We start from the raw sequence: 17,355 nt of genomic DNA, 5'->3' as shown, positions 1-17,355 counted from the left end.
CCATGACATGGTACATCACGTCATCCGTAAGACAAAGCCTGATTGTTGCTACTGCCTTCGCCTGAAGTTCTTCCCAATCTGATTTCTCCATGCTTTCCGGTTTTCTTTCTCCTAGCGCCTTCGCCATGCCTTGTTGCACCAACAAGTCCTTGACCCTTCTCTGCCATAATCCAAAGTTTCCGGTTCCGTCAAACTTCACTATATCAAACTTCGCAGAAGTCGTCCCCGACATGTTGAAGAAATCTGCCAAAAACCTGGAGCTCTGATACCAATTGTTGTGCAAAGAGGGGGCAATACCTCTCAACCTTTCTGAACCGCGGAAGAAGAGGAAGAGAGAAAAGAGATCGCGCGGAACAACAAGACAAAGACGCACAAAAGAGAGCAAACACCAGGAAGGAGAAGAAGAAGAGAAAGAAAAGAGTTACCGTGGTTCGGCGACTTGCCTACTCCACAAAACGGCCGAAGCTTTATTAGAATTCTCTTCTACACAAGAGAATCACATCTAATGATTCTTGTGTTTTCTGATCTACAATGAGTTTACAATGATCCCTATAAATACTGCTAAACCCTCCAGATCTGGTAAAACGTAACAGAATTTGTTATGAAAAATATAACAAAATTTTATTATATAAAATCTTAACAGAATTTTATTACGAAATTTTTTAACAGATTTTAAATCGAAATAGTCAAAATAAGATTGCGTGACTTAACAAAAGTTTCCAACTATCTTTTTATTTAAACCCTCTATTGTATAGCTCTTCTTGTAGTCATCTATCTTATCTCCTTCCATATATGCATTTATATATTTTGTCCCCATGAATTACCTGATCTCTCTAATGCATAAGATCACCGTGCATGTTAGGACAAAAATATCTCCCGTGAACTTAATTAATCGGAGTTTGTGATACTGAGCCGTCCAATATATCTATAGATTATATATTAATAATGAAATGCTTATCTTATTTTATATGATCTATGCATATAAAATTGATATTCATAAATAAATATAATTTCTATATATACATATTTAAATTTGTTTTTTTTACTCTAAAGTAATATAACATTTAATGGTACAAAACTGAACCACACAATTTTGTATGATAAATTTGGAAGGTCCCAAAAATTCTAATATTGAAGTACACTTTTCCTTGCTACAGTACTCTGTCTCTTTAATCCTTTTCTTGTTTCTTCATCCAAATAAAAATCTCTGTTTGTGGTTGATAAATTAAGATTATAATTCAAGACTTCCAATTAAATATGATATACAGCTGTACGTCGGTGTATTTTATTCTTTACGTCAAAGTTATTAAAATAGGGTAAATTTACCCTCCTATATTTTCAAAATAATACTTAATTCCATTTAACTTGAAGTAAAAAAGAAATAATAATAATAAACTCTAATTTTAAATATTAAAATTATTTTAACTGAAATATTTTTATTGAAAAATAACCTCATACTTCTAAAAAAAAAATGTAAAACAAAAAAATTATATGACTATTGAAAGCTTAATTGTAACCTCATCTTTTTGAAAGGTGAAGCTTCATCCATCGAAAGAACCAACTTCCACTATTTTGTTACATATAAATAAGAGTTGATATCCATTAGATGTTAGTGATTTTGAATTTATATGGTATATTAAAATGTTTAAATACTAATCTTATAGTAGCAATAGCCTATAAACTTTCTTCTTGGAATTTGTAATATTTTACTATGCATATTGGTATAATTTTTCTACACCAATATTTCACTCATACATGAGGAGGAGATTTTTAATGATGAATTTTGTTTCATTTTTATTTGATTTTGATTCATCAATTTAAAATTTTGACTATTTTTTAGTTTGATGAGGATAATAGAATAAGTTTTTGGATGATTATCCTTTTTAGAGTTATTATTTTTTATTATTCATGTTGATACATATATAAATTTTATGAAATTTTTTTCTATAACAAGTAGAAATTTTTACTTATATATAGATCAAGTTTGGTCAAGGTAAAACTTTCAATAGTCACATGAGATTTTTTTATTTTTACTTTTTATTTTTTTTCTAAAAGTGTAAGGTTATTTTTTAATAAGGTTGTTTTAGTCAGAATAATTTCAACGTTTAAAATTAGAGTTTAATCAAAATAATAGGTTATTTTGATTTTTTTTTTACTTCAGATAAAAAAAAAGTTAAGTATTATTTTTTAAATAAGGGGTAAACGGTTAGTGTATAGAAAATACAGAACTTAAAGTTATGTAGCCTCAAAATATTTTAAATATTTGGTAAAAAAATCCAAAATAGCACAGCCTCACAACTTAATAGCTAAAACACTGTTTGTGCTCCATCTTAAACTTTAGTTAAAATTAATCGAACCTTTAGTATAGCGTATCTTGTGGATTAGTTTTAATTAAATTTATTTTAAAATAATATAATTTTGATTAAAGCCACTCTAATATATAATTTTGATCAAATTGTTCAAAGATAAAGTATAAAGGGTATTGTATATATTAAATTATAAATAATGTGTTGTTTTGATAATTTTAAAAAATGATTTTTAATTATATGGATAATCGAAGAAACTTTTTTATTTTCTTTTTAAATATTTTTTACTTCTCCTTTTAATATTAGGATCACTATTTTAATAGTGGCATATCAATTATTATTTACTCTCGTAATGATTAAAGATGAAAATAATAATTTTTAAAAAATAAAATATACTCTTTGATTGTAAAATTGTAAAGGATAATTTTATAAAAATGGTAAACTTTGGGCTGAAATGAAAATTCACCAAATTATTATAAATAAACAAATTTAATCTGTATAACTTCTCATACTTGCAATTCACCCTCCGAAATTAGATAAATATAAAAATTATCCCTAACACCGTGTTTGGAATAATTCCATCCAAAACGTGAACAGTAAATCAGACCTCAAATGATCGAATTTGGATAGAGAATTTACCATGAACAACTAAAATTACTTAATTATCCTTTTAACTTAAAACCCTTTTTTCCATCTGTCGACTCTCTTGTTTTCTCCTGTCTTTCTCCCGTGCGTCGTTTCTCCTTGCGCCGAAAACTTCTCCTTGCACCGTTTCTCATTGAAAATTCTAGGGATTCAAGTGAGGATGGAAGGATGCTAACAACTTTATTACTATGATAAAAAACTAAGGAAGATGATGCCGCAGGTGAAAATAAGTCTTGACAATTATAAATATCCAAGCAGAAAAGATGCTAACAAATTCTTGTGACTCAATCTTAGTTATGAGAATAAATGATTAATTATAAGGATAAAATAGTAAAGATATAAGAATAGAATTCAATTCAAATAGATTCTAAATTAAAAAATTTAATTCAATTTTATTATTCACTAATTAATTCTAAATATAAAAAATTCAATTCAATTCCTTCCAAAATTTAATTCATAATGAAATTCAATTTATTTTTCTTTCCAAACATGGTGTAAATTTGGATTCGATTTATTTTTCTGATCATAATCTTCCGTTTTTTTTTCCTATTCGCTCGACTTCAGTACACTCCATCAAGTCTGTTAGACATTTGTCGCCCACTTGCTTGCCTCCTAACCCCGCTTTAGTTTTCTCGTGTGTTTTGTTCGTTTAGTGAGCCCGGTGATCTCACCGGATGTGACCATTGCCTCGTCCGTTTCGCTCAATAAAACGACTGCCAACTTTGTAGTTGCAGTTCGAAGCAGAGATGGAGCGTCTCCTTGCCGGCTCTTCGTTGAAGGTTAGGGCTCCGATCTCCGAATCACCCGCCGTCAAATGCGAGCGCAATCTCTCTGTTAGGCGCGGGTTGATGCAGCTCGCCGTCCCGGGCCGGCGGACACCGGTTCCTCTCCGCTGCGTGAGGTGGGATGAGGTGAGAATTGTGCTTATAGTGTTATCTCGAATGAGGAATGGGATTATACTGCTTTATTATTGCCTAGCTTTGAAGGGGAGCCTTGTTGGTGCAACGGTACTTGCTGCCATATGACCTGGTGGCGATCACTGGTTCGAAACCGTCTTTGTTGGGTAACTGCGTAATAGATCTAATGTGGTCTTACCTTTACCCGGGACCTATATTGGCGAGAGCTTCGTGTACAGGGCTCCTATTATTGCCTAGCTTTCTTGATTTGCTATTACTAATCTGAATTGGAAAGATTAAGATCACTCTGAGTGTTCGATCTGTCATGAGCTTTTATTTGGAAATTGGAATATGTTCTCGATTTATAATTTTTAGTTTATGCTTGTTTATTTGGGTTACAGTTGGTAGATTGTGCAGGTTGTCTAGTTTTTCTTTTTTAGGTAACGTCATTGGATTTAGATCACCTTCAATTTGTCCGTTGCAATTCCTAAATGGGAGATGCTAGTAAGTCGCGTCATTTAGCGGGACACTTTCCTGATTTAAGTGCCAGAGCTACTTCTTTATACACGGTTATGATAGTCATTGGTGTAATGTTGCATAGGAATATCTTGATGGTTTTTCACTTCAAGGATGATTAGTTTGGTTTATCGGATTGGTTTGACTTTTAGAGTCCGGTGTTCAACTTGCACGTAGATGGTTTTGTTGAAAGACTGAACGATACAATTGATCATCATATGAACTTGTCAGATGCTAGATAAATCATGACTAGATATCAATTTGATGCTTATATTCATATCATGCGCATCCTCTGGCAAACACTTACTTCTACTAGTCCCCCAAAAAAGGTTTGTGGCAAAAATTTCAACCTTCAGAAGAATAGCCTTGATACTTAAGGTATGGTATGCTAAATATAATCACAGCTAACTTAGGCTTCAACAAACATTTATTGCTATTTGTCCAAAACGGTATGTGGAAAAAATTTAAACCAATGGAGGCATATCCATGATACTTGAATTATGGCGCATTAGGTGTGATCATGTATAGATTATGATTGGGTATGTATTTGATGCTTATAATAATGTCTAACTGATACACCGACAAAAACCCACACGCCCAGTAGTCCAAAAAGTTCTTTGTCAAACATTTCAATCAATGGAACATATTCTTGATACTTGGATTACAGAGCTTTAAATGTGATACCTAATAAATTATGTGTAGGTAGATATTTGATGCTTATAATCATCCCTAACTTATACTTCGACAAATAGTTATATGACTACTTGTCCAAAAAGGTCTCTGGCAAACATTTCTATTAATGGAGGCATTCCTTGATCCTTTGATTATGGTGTAATAAATGTGATCCTGGATAAATCATGATTGAGTATAGATTTGATCTTATAATTGGTCTTTGGCAAAAATTTCAACTAATGGATGCACATCCTTGATACTCGAATTTTGGTGAATTAAATGTCATGTAGCAAATAACATGTGGTTCAATTTGTAACTCTGTTGTGAAATTGGATACTTACTCATACCTAATTTTTTGACTATAAATGCCTTGCATTCAATAGACATGTGCTGACTCTCTCCTTGCTTTTCAATCTCAGATATCGAAGTGTTGTCATTGTGAGAACATTTCTGATGGTTCCTTTATGTTGCTTATAGAAAATTCAGGAATGCCTACATCTTTCCTCTTCTAGTTAATGTCAGGGATTTTTGTCTCATGTGATAGAAGAAATACACCGTGTATAATCACGAACAAACTTATCTCAAAATAACATTCTAACTCAAATACAATCAAAGGAACACAAGTTACTTCAACCTATTCCTACATCCAAGAGACAAAGCTAAATGATTTGAAAGCAAATGTACGAACAAATATTGAATACTCTTATTATATAAAAGAGCACTCTAGTCTCTCTAAATTCTTTTCTCAATGTTGATGGAGAAATACCCTAAAAACCTCAACTATGTGCTCTATGGACACTAAAAGAATCTCTCCTAGAGGAAATCTTTTTTCTCTACATAACCAATGCACTCGTCTTGAGGGACTGATGCAACTATTGACATGAACCCCGAGATGAAAACTATAACACATGAAAAAGAACTAATTAAATTTTTTCTTGTCCTTTTGGCAATGTGTTGGTCACATCTGAGCAACGCCCAGTCCTCATAGTATGTGGGTTGTACATGCATTGGACAGTGGCAGATGCAAAATTACAAGTTGAGGCTAATAATTAATAAACTTATTTAAAGGGCAGCACTTGTAAAGTATCTTAATCTATGGATTAACTTGTTATTTTGTCCTAATTTGATACGCATTGGATGGACTAGAGAGCAACACTTAGTGCCTTGGTGATTAGTAAGCCTGCAAACTTACTCTCTAATCTATGGATTGACTAGAAATTTGAGAATCTTTAGTATGGTGCATCTGCTAATTTTTAGGATTCTTTTTCCAGGGAAATACTGCTCAACAAGGTATATTAACTTATCAGAGTGAGGAATTTATGAATGCTGTTGAAGTTAGACAATGGGAATGTGGAAAGTCATTAAATTATATAGCTGCAAAGCAGGGAATCACGATTAGAAGACATTATCGTCTTGGGCATGGTTCTAATGGTACAGAAACCGAGAAGGATGCTCCTCGTAATATTTTACAACATATTATATGGGACAAGGAGGTCGAAGTTGCGCAGGTATTTTTGCATTTTAGAAAAAGCTTTTGTCGTAGAGACTTTATCATGGTTATGCCATTCTCATTATCTTATAGTATAAACAAGCAATACCTTTGGAAACATTGAAGAAAAATATCAAGAATGCTCCGCCTGCTAGAGATTTTATTGGAGCTTTAAGAGAATCTTATTTGCGGACTGGTTTTCCTGCGCTTATAGCTGAGGTTAAAAAGGCCTCTCCAAGTAAAGGTGTTTTGCGTGAAGATTTTGATCCTGTGAGTTATCTTCTTCTGCTACTCTTATCTCCCATGCTTATGAATGATGAGGCATTCCACCAAAGTAATCTGACAGTAATTATTTTTCATCTATGCGAAAGCTTATTGTTCCTGCAATTGCAATAACATGAATAGTTTATTCTTGATCATGTCAGGTGCTAGGACATGAACCACAACATTTTTTTTTCAGCATATTTGTTTCATCCTGAGATTCCACTTTTTTGTTCAAGGAATTGTCTGGTTCGTTTTTGTTCTTTAGAAGTAAAGGTTTGTTCCTATTTTGTGTCTACTTGTTAGCTGCACCATATTACAGATGAAAAAGCAGAAATTTTAACAACTTTTTGAAGTCAATAACCTTCTTTATAGGTCTTTTTACAGCTTGTATATCTGACGAGTAGGTTGAGATATGGTTTGTTATTTCTTGTGCTTAAACTGAAGATTATCTGAAATTTACCTACCATAAGAATCCTTGGAACCTTAGAAGCTCCAATTTTATGATATATATTTTCTGTTTCTTTCCAAATTCAAATGTTAGACATTTTAATATAGAACTATGTGTAGGAAACCTTTGTATGATATCAAGTCTGCTTGGAGAAGTCATTCTCCCAGACATAAACAACTGAATATTTACATTGTCTCTGTTGTGGAACTATATTTGATTCTCTGCAAGTTAATGACAGGTTGAAATAGCTAAGGTTTACGAGAAAAATGGAGCAGCATGCCTAAGCATTTTGACAGATAAAAAATATTTTCAGGTGAGTTCTAAGTTCTAACTACATTATTATGATTGTGATCTAATCTCAGACTTTGCATCCCTATTGAACATGTTCATCTCATTAACTTTTCAACGATCTTTTATCAAATAGGGAAGTTTCGAAAATCTTGAAGATGTACGTAAATCTGGAGTTCAGGTTTGTACAATGTGATTTCTTTAATGTCAAATTGACTTAGATAGATTACTTATTTGTTGGCTTCAATGTATTGAGTAATGCAGTGCCCTCTTCTGTGCAAAGAATTTGTCATTGATTCCTGGCAAATTTACTATGCTCGTTCCAAAGGTGCAGATGCGATTCTTTTGATTGCTGCAGTGCTACCTGATGTTGATATCATGTACATGACGCTGGTCTGCAGGGAACTTGGTTTAACAGCAATTGTTGAGGTATATGATGGGCTTCAATGGATAACTTATTATGTCCTTACATATGGGAATTCTTTCATTCTCCTGTTCTGAGGATTACCTATTCTTCACATGACTTTCCACCCTTTTGAATGTTTAACCTCCATCAAATCTCTCTTAGGGGAACTTTATAGTAATTTCCAGCAACAAAAACGACTCCTAGCTAAAAGTGATTCTTGTAACACGAAAAGCAATTCACGAAAAATGTTTTTTTTAGCTTATAATTTTAAATAACTTGTTGAAATCGTAGGTGCATAATGAAAGGGAAATGGATCGTGTTTTGCAAATAGATGGAATTCAGCTTATTGGAATCAATAATCGTAGCCTTGGTATGACTCATTTCTGTTATATTGGTATTAACATCTCAGAATAAGATTCTTATTCATTTTAAATAGTATTTGTCAGGGTTGTGATTTTCTACCGATTGTTAATTGGTTTCTGTTGCAGAAACATTTGAGGTGGATATTTCCAACACTAAGAAACTCTTGGAGGGAGAGCGCCGCGATCTAGTTCGGAAAAAAGGCATAAAAGTAAGTCAACAATGTTTATGAGAAATACATAAAATTCAATTTTAAATCAATAGAACCATTACTTTGTTTGTATTATTGTTTCTAGTACAATTTTTTTAACACAATTTCCGATTTAATTTTTTTGATCCAAGTTTAATGTGATATGCTAGATAACTTACTCCAAATAGTTTGAATGCACAGGACTTTACGCTCATGAAGGATAATTTCAATGTCATAGTAGATTGGAAAATAAACCCGAATTTATTTTGGTATTTGTTTGCTAGTTTATTACTCAACATGTTAATTATAGGAATTCAGGGATTGGTCTACTAATTTTTTTTTGTGCAATATACCAATATGTAGGAGCAAGCCATGTTAATTTATTCTGCAATCAAACAGATGCTCTTGAATTGTTTTCGTCTCTTTTTTTTGTAGGATAAAATTTTGGAAGTTCATGAGCGGACTGAATTATTTGAGTTTCTTTAATGATTAGCAGGATTCATCTTTAATTACTTCTCAGTTCTATACAAATATAAACGTGCACATTTGTGTTAGTAATATCATCATTTGGTAGCTAATTAAAAAATTGAGCAAAAATATAGTTTCTGTTTAGTTTTTTTTCTCTACGGAATGCTAAATTTTTATTCTTCTGCAAATTTATTGTGAGACTAAACTGCAATACAATATGTTGATAATGACTCTGCTCATACGATTAATTATTCTGAGTTAGTTTCTTAATCCATAAGAGCATCCACGTTGATGTTAATACTTGAAGCGTTAATGCCAATATGGATACTGTTGTATTATTTAAATCAAGTCATAATTAAGATAGAATATATCCGTATTTAATGGATATGCTTTGAATAAATGAAAGGCTAAGGCTAGATCTAGATGCATAATTTTAGGATCGGATTGTTTTTTCTTACTGCTATATAAAGACATATGTATAGCCTATGCTTTGTATGAACTTTTAATGAGAAACCAATAGTACATTAATTCTCTGCTATCTTTCTCTTATTCATCTAAGTGTTATCAGGTGTTTTCTTTGACTCTTCTTCATTTGAGTGTTATCAAAGTGGTATCAGAGCCGGTAACCTTCTAGCTCGTTTTTTTTTGTAGTAAAATATGACAAACAATTTTAATGTTATTTGGTCTGGTCCCAAATTAGATGGGAAGCTCGATTATAATTATTGGCAGATAATGATGTCTACACATTTAAAAGCTCAAAATCTTTGGAGCTCTATTGATTCAGGTCTTTCAGAAGGAGCCGATGCAAACTCTCAACGTCGAGATCAACTTGCGTTGGGACAAATTCATCAAGGAGTTGATTATTCAATTTTTGGTTTGATTGCAAATGCCAAGACGGCAAAGGAGGCGTGGGACACCTTAAAATTGTCATACAAAGGAGTTGATCGAGCACAAAAATCCAAGTTACAGTCGCTACGAAGGTTATACGATCGATGCGAGATGTCATCTACAGAAACAGTTGAGCATTATTTTTCACGTCTTACTGATCTTGTCAATAAAATGAGATTATATGGTGATAAAATCGGAGATGATGCTGTTGTTGAGAAGATTCTTCGAACCATACCATTGAAGTATGATCATGTGGTGGCCTCAATTCAAGAATCACATGACATTGAACTGCTGACAATTGCAGAATTAAAAGGTATGATAGAAAGCCATATTGACAGGATCGAAGCAAAGACGGAAACACCAACAAATGAAGAAGCTTTAAAGAGTCAGGTTACTCTTAACACGACTGACTCTAGTCAAAGAGGAGGAGGATTCAATAGAGGTCGAGGAAGAGCAAGAAGAGGATATAGAGGAAGAGGTCGAGGTAACTACTCAAATCAAGGAAGAAGTGGAGATAATGCCATGCAAGAGAGGTTTTCGGCTCACTGCTATAATTGTGGAAAATATGGGCACAAAATTGCAGATTGTAGATACAAGAAATTCAACAATCATGGCAACCAGGCAAACATTGCTGGAAATTATGGTGAGGACTCTAATGAATCTGAGACTTTACTTTTGGCTAGTAATAGTTTACCTGCAAATGAGAACGTATGGTTTTTGGATACTGGATGTAGTAACCATATGTGTGGAAGAAGAGAGTTATTCTCGGAATTAGATGAATCAATTCAATCAGAGGTTACTTTTGGAAATAAGACAAAAGTACCAATATTGGGAAAAGGTAAAATTTATATCCAGTTGAAGGATGGTTCTCAAAATTTTATATCTGATGTCTTTTATGTTCCAGAACTTCACCAAAACTTATTAAGTATGGGACAATTATCAGAAAAGGGTTATAAAATATGCATTATTCAGGGGTATTGCATCATAACAGATGGAAATGGGAAGTTGATAGCAAAGGTAAAAATGTCTCAGAATAGATTATTTCCTTTGAAAATTCAGCATAAATTTCTTTCTTGCTTTAATTCTGAGATTTTGGATGATAATTGGTTGTGGCATATGCGCTTTGGGCATTTTCATTTTTCTGGATTAAATTATTTAGCAAGAAAGAAGCTTGTTTTTGAGTTGCCTGATATTGTGAAGTCTAATCATGTTTGTGAGACTTGTTTAATTGGCAAGAAGCATAGAGAACCTTTTCCTGTAGGCAAGTCATGGAGAGCCACAAAACAGTTAGAACTTATACATTCAGATTTGTGCACAGTGGAAGTACCATCACTTGGAGGTAATAAGTATTTTATTACTTTTATCGATGATTTGAGTCGAAAAATTTGGGTTTATCCTCTACATCAAAAGTCAGAAGCATGTGATATTTTCAAGCAATTTAAATTATTTGTTGAAAAACAAAGTGGACTTGAAATCAAAATCTTAAGAACTGATAGAGGTACAGAATATATTGTGTGTGATGATTTTTTAAAGAAGCATGGTATTCAACATCAAATGACAGCTAGATATACTCCACAACAAAATGGAGTGGCTGAGAGAAAAAATAGAACTATTATGGATATGGTAAGATGTATGTTGAAATCAAAAAATCTGCCTAAGCATTTCTGGGCAGAAGCTGTATCTTGTGCTATTTATGTGTTGAACAGGTGTCCAACAAGAAGTGTTCATGATAAGACACCTGAGGAAGCTTGGAGTGGAAGAAAGCCGACTGTCAAACATCTCAAGATCTTTGGTTGTTTGGCATATGCACATGTACCAGATAAGTTGAGGAAGAAACTTGATGATAAAGGCGAGAAGTGTATTTTTATTGGTTACAGTGATACATCAAAGGCTTATAAGCTATATAACCCTGAAACTAAGAAAGTTATTATTAGTCGTGATGTGGTCTTTGATGAACATGGTAGTTGGAATTGGTGTATAGAAAAAGAAAAGTCTATTATTGTTCCTGATATTCCTGACGACTTTCTGGATGAACAGCCTACTCAAGATAATGTTCAAGTTTCTGTACAATCTGAAGCACCAACTAGAAGATCACAACGCGAGTGCCGATTACCAGCTCGCTTGCAAGATTATGTGTTAAGTAATGATAATGATCTGTCTGATGAAGAAATTGTTCAGTTTGCTCTTTTTTCAGATTGTGATCCTATATTTTTTGAAGATGCTGCTAAAAAGACTCATTGGTTGAAGGCAATGGACGAGGAAATTCAAGCCATTGAAACTAATGGTACTTGGGAATTGACTGAATTACCTCCAAGAAAAGAACCAGTTGGAGTAAAGTGGGTATACAAGACAAAGTATAAGCCAAATGGTGAAATTGATCGTTTTAAAGCGAGGTTGGTTGCAAAAGGTTACAAGCAAAAAGCAGGTATTGATTATTTTGAGGTCTTTGCTCCTGTAAGTAGACTTGATACAGTACGCATGCTTATTTCACTTTCTGCTCAAAATAATTGGAAACTGTATCAAATGGATGTAAAATCTGCTTTTCTGAATGGCTTCTTGGAAGAAGAAATATATGTCGAACAACCTGCAGGATATGTGAAGAAAGGGGAAGAGAATAAGGTGTACAGGTTGAAGAAAGCTCTATATGGTTTAAAACAAGCACCAAGGGCATGGTATAGTTGTATTGATTCTTATTTTATTGAAAATGGTTTTTTGAGATGTCCTTATGAGCATACTTTGTATGTTAAGCATATTGAATCTGGTGATACACTCATAGTCTGTCTTTATGTTGATGACTTGATTTTTACCGGAAATAACTTAAAGTTAATCATAGAATTCAGGGAAGCCTTGGTTAGTAAATTTGAAATGACAGATATGGGTCTAATGAGTTATTTCCTAGGGCTTGAAGTTATTCAGATGGATGATGGGTTTTTTGTCTCACAAAAGAAATATGCTTCTGATATTTTGAAAAGGTTTAGGATGGAATGCTCCAAACCAGTTCCTACTCCAGTGATTGAAAAGATAAAGTTGTCTAAAGATGAAACTGGTAAGAGTATGGATATTACTGCTTATAAAAGTTTGATTGGGAGTCTAAGATATTTGGTTGCTACAAGGCCAGATATTTCTTTTGGAGTTGGAGTACTTAGCAGGTTTATGGAGAAACCAAAGGATTCGCATTGGGCCGCAGCAAAGCGAATTCTTAGATATGTCAAAGGTACAATTAATGATGGAATTTTGTATTCTACTAATAAAACTGTGGGACTTATTGGATATACAGATAGTGATTGGGCTGGAGATGTTGAGACTAGAAAGAGTACATCGGGATATGCTTTTCATCTTGGTTCAGCTATATTTTCTTGGTCTTCTAAAAAGCAACCGGTGGTAGCACTTTCAACAACAGAAGCAGAATATATAGCGGCAACAAATTGTGCTATGCAAGCAATTTGGCTAAGAAAGATTTTAGATTTTCTACAACACAAACAAGATGGTCCTACGACAATTTTTTGTGATAACAAGTCAACAATTGCATTATCTAAGAATCCAGTATTTCATGGCCGCAGCAAGCATATAGATATCAAGTATCATAAAATCAGAGAATGGGTTGCGGAAAAACAAATCAACATCGAGTATTGTCCTAGTGAATGTCAAGTTGCAGATATCTTTACAAAACCAATGAAGACAGAGATTTTTCTCAAGTTGAAGAAGGCAATTGGGATGGCTAACATTTGTGACTTGGTTTAAGGGAGGCTATGTTGTATTATTTAAATCAAGTCATAATTAAGATAGAATATATCCGTATTTAATGGATATGCTTTGAATAAATGAAAGGCTAAGGCTAGATCTAGATGCATAATTTTAGGATCGGATTGTTTTTTCTTACTGCTATATAAAGACATATGTATAGCCTATGCTTTGTATGAACTTTTAATGAGAAACCAATAGTACATTAATTCTCTGCTATCTTTCTCTTATTCATCTAAATGCTATCAGGTGTTTTCTTTGACTCTTCTTCATTTGAGTGTTATCAGATACTTTTAGCAATACTATAGCATTAACACGTTCAATTCCTTGAACGCGTTAATACCTACAGATTAAAAATAACAATATATTGGCATTAACGCATTCGTGCTAATGGCAATGTGGATGTTCTAAGGGTATCCGCATTGATAATATTATAACACCCACTACCTTATATAAAGCGTGAGATTCATATACCACATATACATTATATTAATATATTCATTCTATTATATTCATTTTAACATTAATATTTATTATTTGTGACTTCATCCACTCATACATCTTTATTTTTATTTTACATTAAATAAGTATAATTTTAATTTTATTTACATAATTTAAATGATTATTATTTAAAATAAATAATAATATTATTTTTAAAATTTAAAATTTTTATTTTTTTAATTAAAAAACAGGGGAGGGCACTCATGTAATTCTCCTATATTTCTCTCACCGGATGCACGCACCGTGTTATAATTTTATGTTGTTTTTTTTTTTAATAAAACAAACCTTTGAATGCTGTGGTAGCAGCGTTCAAAGCTTTGAACGCTGTCATTTAATGACATCAATGACACTTTGGAATTAACATGCGTCTTGTATTGGTTTTAACACCAATAACGTGTTATAACACACGTGTTAACACTAATGTGGAAGCCCTAAGTAGGGATTTCGTGACAATAATTTTCACTCCATTAAAATATGGAATATGTTTCTTCTTCATTCTATTGATTCCTCTTACTGTTTCCTGCAGGTTGTTGGAGAGAGTGGGTTATTTGTTCCTCAGGACATTTCATATGTACATGATGCCGGCGTTAGAGCGGTGAGTCTCTGCTCTTTAAGTCATAATTTGCTAAACTTATGTTGCCTCGATGTTATATCTTCAATGCTTCGATAATATAATATTTGCCTATCTTTCATCTAGGTGTTGGTCGGAGAATCTCTCATCAAGCAGGCTGATCCTGGGAAGGCAATATCCGGACTCTTTGGAAAAGATATATCAAAATAAAAGCTTCACCACTACTAGAAAGACTGCGGGCTCAACTGATGAGCACTAGGTTTAACATGTAATAAAAGCTCCGTTAATCAATGGGTTTTGGGTATATGTGTCGTGTACTTCTAGATTATTTCAGTTGGCTTCTGTTGAGACTCTCTAGTGCACATGTGCCATTATTGTAAAAAATTTAGTTTATACTTTATAGATGTGTTGGGTCATTTCAGTTTCGCAGACACAGCGTTGCCCATTCGATTTCGCTATAAAAAAAAAAGTCTTTTTTTCTCTCTCCTCTCTCATCTTCTATTCAAAATTGGTGTGTAGAAAATTTTTCAAATTAAAATCTCCCTCGTTGCTCTCTCTCTCTCGCTCCCATCGTCTTCGTCGTCCATTGGACCTTGCGCTCCCACCGGGAAAGTTTTTCCGGCGTCTTCAATCTCACAGCTGCTGTGAAAGCTTACCACCTTTCTCTATTTTCAATGGTAATTTGTTTCATTTTAATTTGTTATTCCTTATCGTTATAGCATACATATATTAGAAGGATTAATGCTATAACGTGCAGGGACGACGCCGGCTACAAACGCCTGCAGCCTACAGCCACGTCTGCACGTTAGCTACTACACGTTGTAGCAGCTACAAATGTGAAGCAGCCACTTGGTAAGTCATTTTTTTTGTGGTTACATTTTCTATCGGATATTACCCCTACAAATACTTAAGTTCATGTATATCAACTTGGTAAAAAATTATTTGAAATTATTTTTTACTGATGCAGCGTCTTTGCTTCACTTCTAAACGTTGCAGCAATTACTTTATAGCAAACTGTCCTTGTAGCTGCTACAACTTGCAACAACTAACTTGGAATGGTGGTCGTGGAAGGAAAGATTTATGCTACGACGTGCAAGGGTGACGCCTGCTACAAACGACTGCAGCCACTTGGACTTTTCTTTGCTACTACAAGTCATAGTAGCTACTTCGACAGTTAACTACTACACCTTGTAGCAACTAACTCTCCATGTAGCTGCTAAAATTTGTAGCAACCGCTTGTTAAGTCGTTTTTTTACTAGCTATATTTTCTAGGAGATATTAACCCTAAAAATATTTTTGTAGCTGTATATCAACTTGCTAAAAAATTATTTAAAATTATTTATGCTGCTGTAGTGCCTTTGTTTTACTGCTACACGTTGTAATAGCTACTTCGACAAATAACTGCTACACCTTGTAGCAGTTAACTTTCCATGTAGCTGCTACAACTTATAGCAACTAACTTGGAACGTTAGCTGCTACAATGATGTAACAACTCTTTTTTCGTTTACGCACAACAAGATGTTACTCTGCATTTTCAACCAATAATAGATCATAGTTGATGCGGTGATGATGAAGGGTCTTACCCCGCTGCCATGGTAGAGGTCAAAGTCAAGGCGGTCAATGCATAGATGACATCGACCGGTCGGGTGACGTATGCCTCGACCGGGGAGAAGGCTCCGACCCGACGTCGGCTTCGACACGGTGAGCAATCTAACAACCGACACTCAAGGGAGACGATGTGTAGAAGCTGAGCCGAGTGGCTACCCCGCTCGGCCTGACAATAGGAAACAACCGACGCTCAGAGACAATGTGCAGAAGTCGAGCCAAGCGGCTATCCCGCTCGGCCTAGCAACAGACTTCGGTAATAACACAGTGGACCTTTGGTCGAGCAGACACACACAGAGAAACAACAAGGTTCTTGCCGACCAGACGGGGTACCAGGGCGGTGAAATTCTGGCCGAGCTGCCAACTCGCTCAGCCTAGCAGTACACTTTTGATGATATCCAGGGATATCCTTTTGGGAGTTGGTGCCGCCGACACTGGCATGACCCGCTAGAAGATCGTACGGTGGAAGCTTCCACTATCACTTTAAAGATATGCTCGGCTCGTTAAGGTACTGTGTCAGAGACACTTTACTGACACATCTTTTCAGGGAAAGCTTTGAGAAGCGTACTCTGTAACACCCATAGGGTCCTTAGCAAAATTCTAGAATATTTTATCATGAATAAAGAAAAAAAATATATATGCTTTAGTTAAATTTTGCTCCTAGCCGAACACTTAAACAAATAAAATAGAAATAAAAATATATAAGGTCTAGGACTTGAACTCTAGATCTCTCATTAGATGCCTGAATAAGATAACCACTAGACCAAGAGAAATTATTGTTAGAAAAGAGAGGGAAACCATAATTAAATGTAAGAAGAAAAGACTCTTCTCGTAGAAGGAGAAGTGAGAGTTGTCTTCTTCCTCTCTAATGAAGAGATGCTCTAGAATATTCTTTTCTTACTCACCAAGAAGGGATGTATCTAGATTTTTCTCTTAATTATGAAGAGAGTAAAAGAAAGGAGGAAGAAAAATATATTTTTCCTTCCTCCTCTCATGATGAATAAAAGGAGGAAATTAAAATGAGTTGGCATTTTTCCTCATTCACCTTCCTACTCCCTCCTCCTCCACCGTGACCTCTTCTTCACCATTTCCTCTTCTTGC

At 34.2% G+C, this 17,355-nt stretch overlaps 1 protein-coding gene across 1 annotated transcript; it reads left to right on the top strand.

Annotated features, from left to right (window-relative positions):
• The first annotated feature begins 3,689 nt into the window (after window positions 1-3,689).
• LOC122051161 (indole-3-glycerol phosphate synthase-like) lies at window positions 3,690-15,018 on the top strand. The gene is made up of 10 exons (XM_042612165.1): window positions 3,690-3,862; window positions 6,307-6,543; window positions 6,618-6,794; window positions 7,475-7,549; window positions 7,661-7,705; window positions 7,789-7,953; window positions 8,222-8,300; window positions 8,419-8,501; window positions 14,605-14,673; window positions 14,776-15,018. Exons 1-10 carry the CDS (start codon window positions 3,698-3,700, stop codon window positions 14,857-14,859), a joined length of 1,179 nt encoding a protein of 392 aa, XP_042468099.1. The 5' UTR covers window positions 3,690-3,697; the 3' UTR covers window positions 14,860-15,018.
• The last annotated feature ends 2,337 nt before the right edge of the window (window positions 15,019-17,355 follow it).

Source organism: Zingiber officinale, chromosome 1B (assembly GCF_018446385.1).
Source record: "Zingiber officinale cultivar Zhangliang chromosome 1B, Zo_v1.1, whole genome shotgun sequence".
Taxonomy (NCBI): domain Eukaryota; kingdom Viridiplantae; phylum Streptophyta; class Magnoliopsida; order Zingiberales; family Zingiberaceae; genus Zingiber; species Zingiber officinale.
This window is presented reverse-complemented; position numbering and strand designations above follow the sequence as displayed.